The following is a 19,837-nucleotide window of genomic DNA, read 5'->3' as shown; positions in this document are numbered from 1 at the left end:
AAGACTATGCCATTAGTATTTAACATTACTTACCTCTCAGACTACGTCAAGCAACATTCTCCTCCTTGGCTGCATCCTCCACACTGTTGCTGGCAGAATATTGCTACCAGTGACATACTGTTGTGTCATGCACATGCACGACGGCCAGTCTGCACATGTGCATTACACTTTATCCTGAAATTCTGTTCATTTTTAATGAAAAAAAAAACCCACTATTTTTCATAGCATTCTCCCTCTACAGGTCAGGTACGGAATTAGAAAAGTATTTAGCTTATCTACTATTTTTTCTTTTCTATTTTCTCTACTATATCAAAGCGAAAATTTGTCCTTCTGTACTTCTGTCTTTCTATACAAATCCACAGTTTACAAGCGAAGATCGTGACATTTTACATACGAGCATATTAAAACACGGCGGAGGCAACTAAAACATTTTAAAATCGAAATTACTATTCATTTTTAATTAATTTAAAACCACAATTTTTGCTGGATGCTCATTGCAGGGCCTTACGGCATATATGGGTAGGGCCTCGGAGCAAGCGTTTTGTGTTGTCATGTTTTGTCATGATCTTAATGTTTATTATCGAAGAGCGCTTTAGCAGGCTTTGCCAGCATTCTGACTACTTTACTCCTTTCTTCCATCTGTGTCAAAATGATGACTTTGCAAGGATCCTGCTGTACTGTGAGCTGCCAAAATATTACACATGGAATGCTTCTCCCAAAGTTTTTCTGCGCAGAAAACAGGGAGTCGCTGTAGATGGTCATCCTGGTATCAGAGCAACAGAAGCTCTTGCCGTGTTTACACTGTACATCCTACAAATTTGGAATGCTTCTATCTCCGAAGTTTGCTTTACATTGTTACAGGTCCTACTTCCTTCGAAGACCTTAGGACTGTTTATGGGGAAGATTGTCACACTTTTCGTGAGGCCTGCCTAAGGAGAGGTTGGTTGGAGGATGATGTGTAAACAAACATTCTTAAAATCCCGGGCAACGCCAGGTACTCCAGCTCGTAGTTATATAAAATCTATTTAAAGAATAACTAAATTAAGTAAAAACATTTAAATACAATAATTTTTTTTACATTATTGTTTTCCAAATTGTAACCTGAATGCTCATTCACCAAAAGCTGGAAGCCTCCCCGATAGAGGAGTACAATCATTTTAAGGGGTTTTGAAATTATTTTAGGATATAATACAATTTAGTCTCACCCTTCAATGGGTGGAATACAGTATCTAGGTGGCTGTGTCAAATGACAACCATATATAGAAGCAGTTAAAAGTTGTAGGATCTCCGAATTTTTTATTTCTCAATGTGATTTTATCAACAGGTTTTAAGGTTTCAGATTTCAGTTTGCCTCCCACTCTTTCCTACATTGGAATTTAGTTTATCAACTAGTTTATCAATACCCCTATTACTTTTCAATGCTGCTTTCAATAAGCTAGATAAATACTTTCTGCTAAGGAATGGTCTTTCTCCTCAAATTCAGATCAAATATAGTATTATGAGCCATTTTGCCTGAATCCAGTCTATTTTTGAAGCATTCAGGAGTATATCTTACCTGGCTGGGCTTGTTCACTTGGACATATTTGTGAAACATTTGCAGTATTCAAACTGCACAGATTTGCGACTGTCACAGGGATCACTGATCCTTACTGCAAACCCAATTGTATGTTCATACCAAGCTGTGGGTACTGTACGCATGTTGTATGCAAACCCACAGGCAATGTTGAATTTCACAAATATGACTGTAAATGGGTCCTTACTTGTGGAGGAAAAAATGTCCATCTCATTACTTCTGTGTGCAAGGCAGTTAAAAAAAAATCTCTATTATAGAATTCCTTATTATCCGAATATTTCTGGTTTATGTGCGGAGACACGAGAATATCGTCTTGCGCTTTTTGCTGATGATTTATTGGCTATACTAACAAATCTGTTATATCCCTTCCAAATCTTCTGCAAGAATTTAATCGACTTAAGTCAGCCGTTTCATTTTAAAAATAAAATTATTCAAAATCAATGGCTCTTAACATCACAGCCTCTACGGAGACTGTTTCAGCTCTTAGCTCCTCTTTTCCTTTCAAATGGTGCCCATCCCATATACAGTATTTAGGTATTCAGATACCAAACAGACTTTATCAGCTATTTGTTTTAAACCATGCCTCCATGCTTAGCAAGCTTCGCAAGAAATTGACCCATTGGCTCCCATAGAAATTTCATGGTTAGGTCGGATGAACATAATTAAAATGAATGTGCTCCTTAGACTCCTATAATCTGTTTACAACAATTCCTATAGAGCTCCCACCTCGCTTTCTGTCCAATGTACATAATGTTATTTGTGAGTTTGTATGGGGTGGCAGACGACCTAGGTTTAAACACCAGATTCTCTTTCAACGGAAATCCCAGGGTGGTAGACAGCTTCCTATGATCTCTGCTTACCATCAAGCAACAATGTTAAGTAGTATTCTGGATTGGACCAGGAGTCCTGGGGAGAAGCAGTGGGTGGACTTGGAGTCTTATTCCACAAATCTCCGCTTACAATTTATACCGTGGTGTTCTAAGGTGTCTCACTCGGACCACCCAATAGTGGGTCCTATTCTATCACTATGGAGGAGGCTGCGCTGCGCTCAAAACCTGGTGTTTCCTCGGTGGTGTCTCAACTTACACCCATTGTACATAACCCCCTTTTTACTCCTGGGATTTCCGGACGTTCTATGTCCTCCTGGTCAAAGGCATGTGTTACTAGAAAGGGACACTTGATTTCGGGTGGTGTGTTTAAGTCTTTTAGAGATTTGTTGGTTGAATCAAATTTATGCACTCACGACTATTGGTTCTACCTACAGATCCACCACTTTGCTTCTTCTCTGGGAAGTCTTGCTGAATTCAATATAGACATGACTCCTTTTGAGACTATATGTGTTCTCATCCTAATGCTCCTGTTCATGTAATTTCCAGCATGTATCAAATACTTCTGACATCCCATTTACCTGATAGTCCGGCATTCAAAGATGTCTGGGAACGGGAATTTCATTCTAGGGGTAAACAGATTAATTGGGAGAAGGTGCATCAGACTGCTAGTACCTGTTCTTCAAGTCTGGAAGTTGTGGAAACACAATATAAAGTACTGTCGAGGTGGTATCGTTGCCCGGTTACATTACATAAATTTTCTCCAGGAGTGTCTCCGCTCTGCTGGCGAAGTCATCAGGACAAGGGATCGTTATTCCATATATGGTGGGACTGCCCATTGATTGTCCCGTTTTGGAGAAAGATTATAGCCTTGGCATCAGAGATTCTGGGTTCACCTGTCCCGACTGGGCCTGATTTTTGGCTCTTATCGTACTCAGATATACCCATTTCTAAATATAAAAAAATCTTTACTCAAACATCTGAATAATGCAGCCAGAGCGGCAATATCAGTCTGTTGGCGTTCTTCTGTACCTCCCTCACCCTGGGAATGGTTCCAACGCATAGATTTCGTTAGGTCAATGTTCAACATTTTTTATTTGACCCCTGAAAAGCATTCTGATTATGTGACACTGTGGTTTGGTTGGATGGACTTCAAATCTTCTTCTTCCTATAAGGATTTGATACCCCGAGATCAAGTATAAGTAACTGTTTCCCTGGGCTATAATATGTAGCTTTGGTTATATATTTGCCAACTAGATCTTGAATGGCAACATACTTTTATTTTATTATATATTAGATATCTGTGTTCTGCTCTAAATCATTCCATATGCCCCCCCCTCCCCCTCCTTTTTTCCCTTGTGTATCCCTGTTTGTCTTGTATTATGTTTATATGTTTTTGATTGTATTATTATTTTTTGCAGTTGTATGGATATATACAAATTTGATGTCGCACTGGTGTCTTTTTGTGTATTTTGTTTATTATATTGAAAGACATTGTTCAGTATTTATTTTTCTCTGTTCTGCTATTGTATATGTTTATTGAAAAACATACAAAAATAACTTTGAAAATAAAGAATTTATAAAAAAACAAAAACAAAATAAAAACAAACATTTATTTAAGAGATTAACCTTCACTAGGGCTAGAATGGTAATTTGGAAAAGTGCAGAAATGCGCCTCTCTCAACACAACTGCTGAGTACACTTCTTTTTGTTTCTGCTGGAGAGCAAAAGTTTGCATCTTCTGAAGAGTGAAGGCTGGCATATTGGAGGTTTCCTTACTGACTGCAGGTTAGACACAAATGCTTGATGGGATATAACCTGTGCCTGTGTATAAATCTACTAAGCATGAGTCTTGTACAGAGTTTTGCTACTGTGGAGGGATGTGGCAATGGAAAGCCAGACCCTTGTGTGATTTGCTAGGAAAACAGGTTAGGACACCTTCCTGAGAGATGGCTGCATCCTCTAAAGGACAGAACAGGCAAGATTTAATTAGGCATATACTCATCAATTTCATGTACATTATGTAGCTCGCTAATATATAGGTTTTCAAAACTGTATATATTTACATACGTTTGATTGCACAATGTTATAAGAAAATAGCTCTGTATCATAGTCCTGCCTCATCTTGGCCATAGAACAGCCTATAAAAGTACATTAGAAACATAGTTGCCTACTCTCCCAGTATGCCCCAAAGAATATTGGGAAACTTATCAGGTTCCCTGGACAGCAGACTGAGCTTCAGGAAACTCACTGTTCTTCCTATACGTAAAGAAAATAGCTGATGCTCTCAAAAATGGAGACAGGAGCTGGGACTCCACAACAGCTAAAGCCAGCATGCTCCGTTGGAGACATTAGTTATACTGTGGAAATAAAAATTAGACCATAAAGATCTGCCGTTATATGCTACACAAGCTAGCACATTATATAATAATTATATTATTAATCAATACCAGGCTTAATACAGCTATAATGTAAAGTACACAATGGTATAAACTTATTCTACTTGTTTCACAGCATGCCCCGAGTTAAAAGTGAACACACAGTGCGATATAGCAGATAATATCGGGGCAAGTGCCCCATAAATGACCAAGATCTCCATCTTTGAAAGGGTGATCATCGGGCCTAGTAAAAAAATATGATTGGGAGACAACTGCTATAGGCTGGTGATGGGCTGGAAGGAGTATTCAATAAAGGTAAATCATTTAAAGAATTATATTTTCTGGCCAGCAAATCAAAATACTCACATTATGCACTCCTAGTGCTTTCCATACAGCAAAACTGATTAATCCCACTCCACACCAGGCATATAAAGACCCCCATCCTAAAGCCCTCAGGGCAAGAGATGAACCACTTTCTGGCAAGGCAGCTGTAGCAGTGGCACCCTGAAAATAAAAATACAAATCAAAAATCAGTACACACATACATAATATATTTAGTAGTCCCATTACTTTTGGCCCCTTAAAAAGTGGGAGGCACATATAGAAACCGTTGTAATTCCTACACCGTTCACCTGATTTGGATGTAATTACCCTCAAATTAAATCTGAAAGTCTGCAGTTAAAGCACATCTTATTTGTTTCATTTCAAAGCCATTGTGGTTGTGAATAGAGGCCAAAATATGAAAATTCTGTCATGTTATGCACCTGAGTGTGTGATATATATATATATATATATATATATATATATGGCACTCGTCAAGTTTGTAATGAAACCAAGTTAGTTTGCTTTATTCAGACCGACATGTTACGGGGACAACCCCCGTCCTCAGGAACAAAGGTATACTGACATAGTGCATAAACAAGTGTATATAGATACTCCCACCACAACCTGTGCTGAATTACCTAATAATTACACCTGCAATCCAAAGTCACGTGGGGTACAGCGTCACACAGGTGTAACAAGTATATCAATGCAACAATTGTTGCTAGAGACGCTAAAAACATTTTAGATCACAACCAAATACCCAAAGTCACATTGATATACCTTAAAACATTAACATAGCGGCATAAGTTTTATAAATATAAATATACTCAGATTACTAGAAAAAAAAAAAAATCACAGAAGGGTAATTATTGGATTTAACCCAATAATACCGCATATACTCATATTAATAATACAAAAGTGAACAGGATTTATAGCAAAGATAAAAATTAACACAACTAAAGTACCTATAATAGTACCAAGATGACTTGCCATATACAGGACAAATATTTGTCCTCCCAAGTTCATAGCCACATAGCTGTATGGTCCCAAACGAAAAGACAGATTCAAGGAGGGCACCACAGTATTTTACGAACCCGTTTTGTTACTGATCACTCACGGACTGAGAAGTGCACATATATTATATATAATATTTATTAGAGATGAGCGGTTCGGATTCTGTGGAATCCGAACCGCTCCGAACATAGGGGATCCAAGTCCACCCGAACCCTGCATGACTCTGATCCCCGTTCGGGGCCGAACGGCGGCCGCCTGATGTCGGATTCTCACTAGACATCAGGGCTCCTTGAGTGTAGGGCAGACCACTGTGATAGCGGTCTGCCCTACACAGAACAAACACACAGCCGCCAGCGGCAGCTGTGTGTTTGTTATAGCAGCCAATGAGAGTCACACAGACTCTCATTGGCTGCTGCACGGAGGGAGCCGGCTGGAGCTCACTCAGAAGCTCCGTCATCCGGCTCCCTCCTCGTCGCGTGGATGCAGAGCAGACGGCGCGGGAGCGGGGATTCAGGTAAGTTTTTTATTTTTTTTATGTGTGTAAGGGCTGGGGGCGCTACTGGGGGGGGCATACTACTGGGGGGGGCTGCTACTGGGGGAGTGGCATAATACTGGAGGCTGCTGCTCTGTCGCTTAGTAACCAGTGAGCTCACTGCAACCTTTGGCAAATAATGTTGAAAACAATATTATAAGCTGTGAGGTGTTCTAAATTGACTGGAAATTAATGTTATTGAGGTTAATAATACTCTAGGAAGAAAAAAGAGACAGATTTATTTTAGCTTTTTTTGTCAATTTTTGTAAAAAAATCCAAATCCAAAGCCAGTCACCGCAGTTTGGCAAATCCAAATCCGGATGACGAATTAGAACCAAATCCGGCAAAAATGGTCCGGTGCACATCCCTAATATATATTTTACACACACAGAGAAATACTCAACCAGTGCAACTTAAATGATATGATGTCTTAACAAGTGGCTGGGAAATGCCCTATCATAGTCATATGTGGCGATAATTAGCATCAAAAAATGACCTTAGAGGACCACTAAAGACCCATACGTGTGGTAATTTTCCAACATGCACAAGTGATCTGAATCTCATCCAGTGTGCCCATAGATGCGAATGAAAAATGGCCTGTACATAGAATGAATGTGCCATTTTAGAGGGAATAACTTCCTTTATTTCTGTTTTCTATAGTCGTTTGGGGACATTTGAAGCTTTCTTTTAAACTATTATTTTTTGTTATGGGCATTATGTCTCGATAACCAAACAAAATAAATTTAATTTCAAACAGAGAACATCCAAAGACAAAAAACTACCACAATATATACAGTATATATTTGATCTCCCGAGTACAGTGGCACAAAATAGGAGTCATTTACTCAAATTCGGATGAACATATTGTGCCTTGTTTAATTTGAGAAATTCTTTATGGTTGGAGTAAGGGCAATAGACATTACAATAATATCTATGCATTTTTGTAAAAGTTTGGGACAGCCAAACAAAAGGTTTCAGTATCGTGCATAGCAAGTGAGTGTCTTATGCTGCAGAGGAGTAATGGGGGGCATCCACTAGACGATTTTATCCCTGTCCAACCTCTTAACGATTTTCCCTTGAAGTTTCCCCTGAAATTTGATCTTCCACTCTGAACAATGTGCAAAAGATTTGCAAACGATTTGCAAAAGATCTAACGATAAACTACGTTGTTTGAATCTGTGATTGAGAGCTTTCAGCTATAGTGGGCAGATAGTGGTTCATCGTTTGATCGTTCAGCGTGAACGATGTGTAAACAATTTGTAAGCAATCAAGTGAAATTGACCTGCATGTTCAGTCGATGGAGGAGACGATCAGACGACCGGCGGGAGTGCTCATCGTACATCGCTAGAAACAATTACTGCACGATTTGCAAATGATGTTTGAACGATTATCGAACGATTTTATCATTATCGTTCAACTTTATCGTCTAGTGGATGCCCCCCATTAGAGTTTAAAAAGATCTGTCTTGCCCCATTTCATTTTTTTTATACAAACTTTTTTCCCCAAATAGTAGTGCAGAGACCTAATCCATGCCCGTCATGTAGCATTGTGAAATCAATTGTAACACTGATCTAAGCTCATTTTGGTACATCATATAACTGAATTATGAAATACCCCAATCTGAACGCCAAAATTACCCATCCCAACTTAGTACAGGGTAGTGACTCAGTTAATTCATATTTCAGTGCGGCTGCTCTTGATCAGTGAGTGCTTTTGCATTTATCCATTGCAACAGCTGAGTTAGGCATAATTATGTATGCCAAGTTGTGTTTATTACACTCTGTCATGTCCATGGATAGTTACATGATGGTTGAAAATGGGAGCAGATAAAAAATAAATAAATCAAAAGCAAATAAAGAACGGATGTTGTTGATGCTGAATGCTGTGTTTGTGACTACACTGGCCTCCACAAGACTAAAAGAAATTGTCATGTTTTTAGGAGGCAACTTCAAGAAAGATTGGTAAAGCTCAAGGGGATGACAGCTTACTAAAATATATTTAAATGAATAAATCTTTACTAAAATAAAATTCCTTCTCGGTCACCAAGGTCTTTATACTGCTTGTGTGCCATATCACAGCAGCCACAAGGCCATATGATCAAAGATCACAGGATCTAAAAGTAAGTGTATTACATATCAATGCCAGGGATTACAGAAGCAAACTGTTAGTTACAAAGGGGATATTCATGAAAGCTTGGAAGAGACAAAATGTGAGGGATAAAGTACCAACCAATCTGCTCCTAAATCTGAGTACACATTAGACAATGTACCCAGCGAAATATCGCCGGCGACAGGACCCGGCAATGCCGCAAGTGCAACCACGCTTGCCAATGCCGGGTCCGACAGGGGAAGAGATGTGTCATACTGTATTCTGCAGCATGACAGTCAGCGGACAACATATAGTCTAGTGCAGGGGTGGTCAATAACCCCATGTCTACTGTGCACCCAGCATAACTGTCATTTTACAGACTGTGGGCCTCATTTATCAACAAGTTTGATAATTGACGAGTGATAAAACTTGTAAAAACAGACAAATAGATCCTGCACCGGAATATAATAAACAATTTAAGCAATTGTACGCTTCGTTAGCGATTACTGCAGGGAATGGACGGAAATAACTAGAATAATACAGAAAAATTGGCCTATTCTATTAACAGACCCGGACCTTGCTGATAATTTACAACCTAGAGTGTCAATGAGTTGGAGAAGATCCCCTAATTTACGTGATCACCTGGTGAAGAGCCATTTCTGTAGACGGAAGCGAAAGACACCAACCATCAATGGGACATATGCATGTGACGCATGCAAATATATCCAGAACAAAACCGAGGTCAAAGACAAATTTGGTACCACCATCAAAATAAAGGAATTTTTCAATTGTAGACCAGCTAAACTTTATGTAGGGATTACTACCAGAATGTTGAAGCAACGTGTTCTTGAACACGTAGGGAATATAAGGAATGCTTCCAGATATCTGGCTAACCTCAAATAAATTACTACAGTGGCCAAACACTTTCATTCCCTTCGCCATGACCGTAAACATGAAAAAGGTATTTGGCTAGGAGAAAGCCAAAATGGGTATCAGATACTATGTGTGAGTGGACCTTTAGGATGGAAGCTTTGGCTCTGAAAGGCCTCAATGAATTCATAAATGATTCACTTTTTCTTAAAAGAGAAGTTCAGATAGGAGTCATTATAATAATTATTTTTCTCCTTTTTTCTATTAAGTAGGATCCTGGTCTTTGCAGTATCCATACCATTATATTTTAATAGGTGGATTATTGGTACACTAAGGAATATTTATTAGGGTAATAGTCTCTTACACAGCACGTATCTACCAAATTTGTAACACTTGCTTTTCACTGGATACTTGGATACTCTTACACTATATGATGACACGGCGACACTATTATTTCACATTAGCACTTCGACACTAATTGGTGTTAGTTTCATTATAATTATATTTTGTTTAAAGAATCTACACTACACAGCATTTATTATATGGTTAAAATTTACCCAGAGCATCACTTGACTTTTAGGTGGAATTTATTTAAATCTCCATGTCATAGGTCATGGGGATACTTCGGCATTAATTAGGATTGGATACAATTTTAATGTTTTACAAAATATAGCATCGCTATTTTTAATAAGTTTTTTTTGTCTTAATAATTCTGCACGCACATTTTTACACACTTATTTATTTCACATACTTTTTTATTTATACCACTAATTATCACAATATTTATCTTCTATTATTATTACACATATATTTAGGTATCTTACTATTATTAATAATACGGGACACAGGATATAACTAACCATTTCCCCATAATAGTAGAGATATTGTGGGGGATGCTTTTATACTGGCAGAGTTAGGGTTAAAAGAACCTATTAGCACATAATGCATCACCAGGATTGGGAAAATTCACCCATGTGATCCTACTAGAGGAGAAATAGAAGCTGGCAATACTATTGGCCGGCGGGTTTGTCTATCACTCAGACTCTACAATGATTGGCTGTTTGGAGTGTTAAGAAGGCAACACCCGAAGGTAACGTCAAGCTCATGGTGAACAAGCCCGCAGGGTGAAACACGCGTCCACAGCACCCACTCCCTGGTACAGCAGGGAGCAACATATGGCAGATATTACTGGCAACTTGTTCCGACACCTTTCAGACACAGGTATTTTCTCCAGTGGGCAGCGTATCCAGTCCTTGCGCTGCCTAGGCAACAAGGACAGCCAAACACCGCACACGGGACAGTGTCCTCCCACTTACCTTTTCTTTCTATCGGCACTGCTTGGGATCAATCTCTCATCTGGGGTCTGCTCAGTGAAGACCCCAGACAGCAGAATGTGATCAGGACACAGGTGCTGTACTGTGCCTTATCCTTATTTCCCTATGCTATGGGATTGAACCCTAAAATTTATTAGGATATTAGATTGGCACATTCTGAATGTTTTCTTTAGTTTTAAAGCCCATACACTATAGGTGGAATCAGAATCTATGCACATGTTTTGGGTTTTCAGGATTTACCCTGTTTAAGTGCATCTTGCGATGGAATTTGAAAAATATGTGTGCATGCTTTAAGAACATATGAATTTGGGCTAAGTGCAATTATTTGATTATATGGGCTATTTAGGATGAACTGTGTAAATATCTAGTGTATATTGATTGCATGTTTTCATTAAATAGGGATATGTATCATGAATTGTCAGGTTTTTGCATAGATTGCTGTTTAATGGGCTAAGTGCAATATTAAACCTTTAAGTTTATAATTATTGTCAGTATACAACAGGTGGATATACTAGGCTAACTTTGACTCAATAAACATACATGTGTGTATTTATATATTGATAAATCCACTGAATAGCAATAATTGTAGGACATAGTTGCCATAACACTCATAGGGGGGCAATTGAATCCCCATACATCTTTTCTGTTATTTACCTATATTCATACTTGCCTACCCTCCCGATTTGGTCGGGAGCCTCCCGAAAATCGGGTGCCGCTCCCGACCTCCCGGGAAAGCAGGCAAGCCACCCGCTATCAGCGACACTTCCGCCCCCCCTGCACTTACTATAAAAATCCCGGCAGCGGAGGGGCCAGTGATGCGATTCGCGCTGAATCGCGTCATCACGGCCCCGCCCCCTGCCTCACAATGCCTTTAAAACCGGCATTGTAAAGAGGGGGCGGAGTCACGATCGCGATGACACACCCCCATGCTCCGCCCCAAAATGCACGTCACCCCCGGGCCACGCCCCCTTTTTGCCGCGACCCGCCCCCCGCCGAGAAAGCCCGACAGCTCCCTCCCGGAAGGAGGGAGTGAAACATCGGCATGTATGCCTATATTTGAGTGCTGATCAATATTTTTTCGCCTGACTGAGCATAAAATGTATTAATTACTATATTCCCACCACGGTCTTAACTGTGCAGAGTTTGTATATTCTCCCTGTGCTTGCGTGGGTTTCCTCCGGGTAATCCGGTTTCCTCCCACACTCCAAAAATATACTGGTAGGTTAATTGGCTCCCACCAAAAATTAACCCTAGTGTGTATGTGTATGCGTGTACATGTGGTAGGGAATAAAGATTGTAAGCTCCACTGGAGCAGGGACTGATGCGAATGGCCAGATCTTCTCTGTAAAGCGCTACGGAATATGTGTGCGCTATATAAATAACTGGTAATAAATAAATATTTAAATGAAGGAGACTCATTTATATTTTTACATTAAATTCTAACAGGGGTATTCAATATGGGAGCGAAAACATCGTTTTTGCGTTAATATCAGAGGTATGACGTCATTATCGCAGGTTTTACTTTTACACCGTATTCAATTTCAAAGACTTATCGCAGTTTTGAAAAGTCTTTGATAAAAAACGGGGATAACTTTTCACCATTGAATAGGTGTCGAAAAAAAGTGCAGAATTGGGGCTTAAAAAAAATAGCCTGCACCCCTGGGAATGACATTTAAAAAAGAACTGTGTCAAAAAAAGTTTAAAAACAAAATAGGGACACCCCAAAAAATTATTTTAAAAATTGGGGTGAAAAAAAAAAAATTGGGAAAAAATTGTAAAACAATAGGGAAATAGGTTCAGGGCTATTCTGCAAGTATGCGGCAGGTGTTTTGAAGAATAGAATTATAGCGGCAGGTGCACAAATGCAGAATTTTAAAAAATTTACTTTAGGGACTTAAAAATATGCTAGTACCCATTTTCATGTACCCCAAATTTGATGGGACCACTTAAAAAAACGAAAAAAAATAACCTATGTGCTCTTCTGTAACACTTCTTCAATGTCGGGAAAAAAACACCTGCTGCGGCTATTTAAATCCCAGACTTTCAATTAAAGGCTAAAATCCCCCATGTTTTTACAACTTTAGGGGTGTCTTACAATTTTTTTAAAGAAAAATTCGTAAATTTACGCAAATCAAACTTCGGAGTTTCCAGTTTTTGTTAATTTTATATTGAATACGGGGATAAGCGGGAGCGCGCCCGATACTTTAACGCAGGTAAAAGCTCCGATATGAAACGTTAACTTCGACAGTGAAGTTAACGTTTCATATTGAATACCCCTCTAAGTCTCAAACATATCCCACAATTTTTTATCAGTACAACTATATTATAAGTTTTAATTTTATTATCTTTTCATACTATATATCTAATAAAGAGTGCCCCAGAAAGGGAATTTCTTTTCTAGCCCTAGTCTAGAGGTTTTTTGCTAACTATGAAAGTGATAAAAAACTTGTCGAGTATGATAATGGTGCTCCAGCCAAACAGCTTCCAACTGTCATCTGTTTTAAAAATGACAGTTGGGAGCAGATTGTCTTGAGCACCATTATCATGCGCAACAAGGTTTATCACTGGTTGTGCATGATAAAACTTGTTGAGGCCCTGCATTTTAAAATAAGCTTTCATAAATACCCCCAAACACACTTGTTACTAAAACTCCATGGGGGGAAATGTAATGCTCACCAATGTGCTTCAAGGAATGGTCATTTAGGTGCTCTATGTTGATGTATCATAGGTAATTTTTCCCCTCACACCCCATTCAGCGAGCATGAAAATGAAATGCACCCGGTTATCGCAGTGGCCCATTGCGGAGAACCGAATTGCCCCGTGTGACAGAAATTTAGACTGTATCCCACATGTGGCCTCTCTACGAATCTAGGATTTATGAAGAGTAAATCTATCTATCTATCTATCTATATATATATATATATATTTTATAATGGATGTAGAGGCGCACACAAAAACAAAATAGTGTTATTGGTCATGTGGTAATGAGTGGCTGCTCCTTACTCAGTGAAAATATATACTAGTGAACACATAGCAAAGACAAAACATTACTAGTGAAGAGTAAGAGGAGCATCTAGATGTGTCCAAAAAATAAACTTGTGTGGTGTATAAAAATACAGGGGTGATCGAGATAATGACATCACTTATCTGGTAGTAAAATCTTTGGTCAATTGACCCTCATTGGACTCATGGTATATGAAAATAGTAAAAACGAAAATGCAACATAGTGTATACCATTTTTAACACTGCATACTTAAAGCATAATTTGCATGTAACCTTATTAGGAACGTACTAGTCCCACAAAACAATCCACAATCATGGATAAGTAAAAGGAAGCAAATTTAATCCAGCAGTGATATACAAATGGCCAAAAAGCACATGTACAAGATATAAAACATAAAAAAGCTTATCTGTCCCTATAGAGGGGTACAGGTACAGCAGTCCCAACGCATTTAGTCTGATGAAGTCTGACCATTGAAAGACGAAACTCGTTGGTACGGCTGTACCTGTATCCCTCTTAAGAATGCAGTGTTAAAAATGGTACACACTATGTTGCATTTTCGATTTCCATTTTCATCTACCATGAATCCAATGGCGGTCAATTGACCAAAGTTTTTATTATCTCGATCACACAAGTTTATATTTTGGACACGTCTAGGTTCTCATATTACTCTTCACTATACTGAGAGAATATTTATAGATATAGATAGATCTATCTATCACATACACACTGTAAAAAGCAGATTTTTACAGTTTTGCAAGCTCATGAATCTCAAATGCAACTTGTATAATTATAACTTTACTGTCTTGACTAAATAAAAAAAAAATAAAAAAAAGAGCACAAAAGAGCCATGGAGCTCTATTTAAATGAAGAACTAAACAGTACTGTCTGCTTTATCATGTGATCAGCTTATTAGCTCCGTCAGGTCAAGCATTGTAGGGTAATGGCAAAAGAGGCTTGGAATTTGCCAGCTCAAACATTTGCAGAGAAAGATCTCATTGATAAAATACTGGAAACTATAGACAGCTGACACAGGAGTAAGAGTCAAAATTTGGGCAATAGAACAGCAATGAAACAAAGATGTATAAACATAGCTGGACAGACAGTTGTTACCAGGAAGTACAATATTAATTGTTCTTAAACTACAAAAATATACTGAAATACGCAAGTATGAGCTGTTAATGGTTAGAACTTTGAATAAATCTGATATTTACTTAGTGTAATTAATACAGTTTCTTGCAAAAGCAAGGGGAGAAGACTCCTAGGGACACTCTTTGAAAAATGTAATTGAAATGATAACAATGTTAAAATATACCTTATTATTTATACCCTTAAAATATAGAATAGAGTATCATTTGTACATATCCATTTACAAAACTAAAATTTGTTAAAATTATTTGTTTGTTAGTTCTATAATATACCAATCAGGATTAGTGAATTATACATATTGACGATCCTAGGCTATATCAATAATATGCATTGTTCAGCATACATTAAAATAAATAGTGGCAATTTATAGCTTGTATTATTGAAATCAGTGTGTTTCTATTGTGGCAAGGTGCTGGTGGTGAATGCAACATAATCATCTAGCTGTGACTCTAATGGAGCGTACACACGGTCAGATTTGTCAGACTTGTCAGATTTGTCAGATGAACGACTGAACGATTAAACGATTTGAACGATTTGGACGATTTGACCAAAGTTTTGAACGATTTGAACGATTGAACGATTTTTGACTGCATTAAAATGAATGGAATCGTCCAAGTCTGACTGCAAACCCATCAGATGTCAGATATCGTTATCTGACAAACGGGAACGCGCATCGTTGATCGTCCATCGTTCAGGCATGTCAGATATGAACGATTTTCCATCAGATATGAACGACTGAACGATTTTTAAATCGTTATCGTCCATATCTGAAGAAAAAATCTGATCGTGTGTATGCACCATTACACATAGCAATATATGCTGAACATTATTGATATAGCCTAGGATTTTCAATATATATTTGTTTTCGCCAATCCCGATTGGTATATTATAGAAAGAAAAAATAAATTATTTTTATTAACAAATTTTAATATTGTGAATACATATGTACAGATTATACTTTATTCTATATTTTAAGGGCAAAAATCAAAAAAATCAAAAAAAAAAAATCATATGATTGGGAGCCGCTCCGGTTGGCACCCCACCTGCATCCCCTTAAAGACACTCCACTAGGTAGAACCCTCTTTTACTTTCATGGATGGCATGGATTCAACAAGATGATGGAAAACAGGATTTTGGTAGTTACTGATAAATCCATTTCCCCAATTCCACAGGGGACATTGGAGCATAGACGGGTGCGAGATTTGAGCCTGGCATTTTAAATTTAAGAAGAAGAGTAGCTGTTTACCTTCTATACCCCTCCCAAGCCCAGTTTAGATAAGGGCCGAGAGGATACAGAGAGCAAAGATACAGAACCCCAGAGAAGGAGGAACCAACTGAAAAAACGTCCGAAGGTCCAAAATAGAGGAACAGAAGAAGTATCCCGACACACTGCAGAGAAGAAACTGCAGTCAAGAAAGCAAAAAAAAAAAAAAAAAACCTAGGCAGGTACAGCAGTGCTGGGCAGGCGTCCAGTGTCCCCTGTGGAATCTGAAAAATGGATTTAAATAGGTAAGTACCAAAATCCTGTGGAGCTAGTACACTTAGGATATCCCAAAGCAGACCCCTCCTGGGTGGGAAGGCGCTGTGGAACTGCCAATTCAACCACCAGAGGTTGAGATAGTGGTACCAATACGGGAACCACAATCATCAATAAGGAAAATGGAATTCAAGGACAAATGGTTAACTAAGAATCACACCTCAAGCTAAAAAGCCAACGCACCGCACCGGCTGCCCACAAGAGCCCTACCAAATGCAGAGCATGAACAGAAAAAGGATTAGGAAACCTTGTCCAGAGTTGAAAAACTCCCGTAAGGACAATGATAACTATCTACAAAGGGAGCCTCAATAGCAAACCAGCCCTAGGTGGAATGCGACCAAGTACAACAAAAATCATATGAGAACTAAAGCAGTATCAGAATAAGAGGCTGGAGAATAACCCAGTCCCAATGGGAAGTGGCCTATGTAGCTTGCAATGGAAGCACCCAGGTGAAATGACATGGAGTGTAAAAAAAAAAAAAAAAGGGACCAGACCGAGGACCAATCCTGATCCCGACATACTGGAAAGAAAAAACAAACAAAAAAAAACCCCAGCCATTTTGGTAGCAACCAAAAGCATTCTATGATCAGCTCTGGAACACAACAACAACAACAACAACAACTCAGGGTAGACAAAACGGAACCATCAGAGGGAAGGCTCCGAAGTCAGAAGGACAAATTAAGGAGCCCCCTGCATCTGAACCTAGGTCTGGGGACTGCCAGGCAGAGCCCTACCACTGATCTATTTAGGAACTTATTATGGAGAAAAAGGACGGCATTACCAATCCATAGCCTGGTAACAGCGACAGACATTGTCATCAAACAGCATACTTATGGTTTTGCAGAATTCTTCTATATGCAAGAGAGAGTCTTGAAGAATACAACTGAAGTCTGTACTACTCCTGCCTGAAGCTGAATGACAGGTGTGCACCATGTGGTCTACACCTATGGTTGCAAAGCTCCAAGTAGACCAAAGTCTAGGAACTCATTTGGGAAACCAAATGTTGTGAACTACAGTATAAGGACAACCGAAAGCCAGTGAAGAATGTCAACAATGACTATAGAGTATGATAAAAATGGAAGACCTGACATCAAAGAAAACCAATAGCAGTTGGAAACTGGGACAAGCAGTACAATGCGCATGAACCTAGTAGACTATGTGTCCCTATACCTACTAAAAGAAGGATTCAGGGATAGAGAGTAATACACTGCCAACAAAGGAATATCCGACAGAACCCACAGGATTGACACCAATCTGGTAGATTAATCCAAAAGGAGAGATCGTCCCCTCACTGATGTTAGATTGATGGCTGATGTACAACTGAAGAGTCTCATCCTCCCTTGTGGAAAGTACGGATCGGCCAAGGGGAGGTTCAATGTACTATGTTCTCCCCGTCGTGCATAAGACCGGTAACCTGACGCACCGAGAGTAAAGAGAGGTTTAGCAATCCCGGATTGTACCGACTCTTGGGAGAAGGGCAGGTTGCAAGGTACTCCCCGCGAGATGTCTGACAACTGAAGCAGTGTCTACACCTTAATACAGAAACGATGACCACTTAGAGGATTTCAAACCAAGAGAAGGTTCTTAGTGAGGACGAAATGCCAAACTACTCCACATAGAGGTAAAACTCCTAAAACTCACCTGGTCACCGAGAGGTTGACCAGAGATTAGACCGGCCTGGTTGCAGTATATTTTAGACCTACATTATACAGCTCGGTGGCTGGAGTGGAGGTGCTTCAAGCTGGGAACGCATCCTGTGTAGATAAACTGACAGAAGTGTTACCTAGGACTCAGTTCACATTGTTGCTACGGTTACTGTAAACACAAAATATGTATACAGTATGTGTATGAACCCTATATACACATTATAAAAGGGAACGGCGTGCCCTTAGATTAAGGCTGAATCGAAAAAAACAAATCTCCATAGAGAACTCCGGAAGTTTGGGGGGCATGGTGTTTAAGGTGCTACACCTCAAAAACTATAGGAAGTACAGAGCTGAAATTTGGCATGGACGGGTAGGAATGTCACTCCAAAAAATGGAGGATTTGGGAACAATCTAAAGTTCCAACTGTCAGTTTTTTCTGACACTCAGTCAGGAACACTTTTCTGCTGTTCTCTATTATTGGGAAGGGGGCGAATTTAGACTTGGGGTTTGTTTTATTAGGTAGCTATTGTTCCAGGGTAGGACCTTTTGGAGGTTCAGGTAATTGAGAAAATGTTACAGTTTTTAAACTATTACCTCACGATTGCACCAATATAGAGATTGGAAGCTTCAATTTGTTGCGCAGCCTCAGTAGGAGCCTCCAGCAGGTGTACTCACTGTGGCTTCACTTGGGTGCACCAAGATAGCTGTCTTTGCGGGCATTAGCGGTGGAGCGACCCGGTAATGGCAGTGGGCAGAAGTGGGGACACTGAGGTGGTGGAGCGGGCGGTGGCGGCGTGGTCTACAGCGGCGGTGGTGCGGGCTGCGGGACCCGGCGGAAGCAGGACCCGGCGTCTGTGCGGGTGTTCTGAGAGGATCCAGTCCCTGCCACCCATTCTGCAGAGTTCAGCAGCAGAGCTCATTTCAAAAATGGCGCCGCCGTGAGCCAATCACGGCTCGCGACATCGCTCCGCCCCTCAGCTGGCTTATATAAGCCAGCGCGAGGCGGCAGCATGACAGTCCGACGGAGGAGAGGGAGATGTCAAGATCTTCAGAAAAATGAAGACGCTGGGAGTCCTAGTAGACGGCGGCCATGCAAAAGAGCTGACACAGGCTGTCGCCCACTTGGTGAAGGAGCAGACAAAATAAATTATATTTGAAAAAAAAAAAAAAAATTGGTGTAGTCTGTTCATTTTAAATATTTATTTTACAGGTGTACTACAGCTACCAGTGGGCCCTAAATGCCCTGCTTGCTGGTACTTGTGGTTCTCAAAGTACCAGCATGTGAGGGAAGGTTGCTGGGACCTATTAGTTTACCCGCAAGATACAATATTCTTTAAAATGCACCACAATACACAATCAACTTGGCACCCACCGTGCAGGGGTGCCGGGGATAGCCCTGGGCCATCAGCCCAGACCTGGGGTGCCCTGGAGAGGGGGGACCCCTTTATTGGGGGGATGCCAAGGGATTCCCAGCCTGGGCCGATTAGCGGCCAGGGTTAATGCTTTGGCTGGGGGACCCGGTGAAATGGCACCCCTGGCTGTGGCAATAGCCCCCCGCTTGGAA

The 19,837-nt window shown here is 39.9% G+C and overlaps 1 protein-coding gene across 1 annotated transcript in view; it reads right to left on the bottom strand.

Annotated features, from left to right (window-relative positions):
• The window catches only part of TMEM242 (transmembrane protein 242), a 71,273-nt gene that overhangs the window by 31,260 nt on the left and 20,176 nt on the right, over nucleotides 1-19,837 (bottom strand). The window contains exon 3 of the mRNA XM_088448955.1: nucleotides 5,145-5,282. Within this exon, the coding sequence (XP_088305081.1) occupies nucleotides 5,145-5,282 (138 nt within the window). The remainder of the gene's footprint in view (nucleotides 1-5,144; nucleotides 5,283-19,837) is intronic.

Source organism: Taudactylus pleione, unplaced genomic scaffold (assembly GCF_031769625.1).
Source record: "Taudactylus pleione unplaced genomic scaffold, aTauple2 ptg000473l, whole genome shotgun sequence".
In the NCBI taxonomy this organism is placed as follows: Eukaryota; Metazoa; Chordata; class Amphibia; order Anura; family Myobatrachidae; genus Taudactylus; species Taudactylus pleione.
The sequence above is the reverse complement of the archived record's forward strand: the minus strand, read 5'-3'. Positions and strand labels throughout refer to the sequence as shown.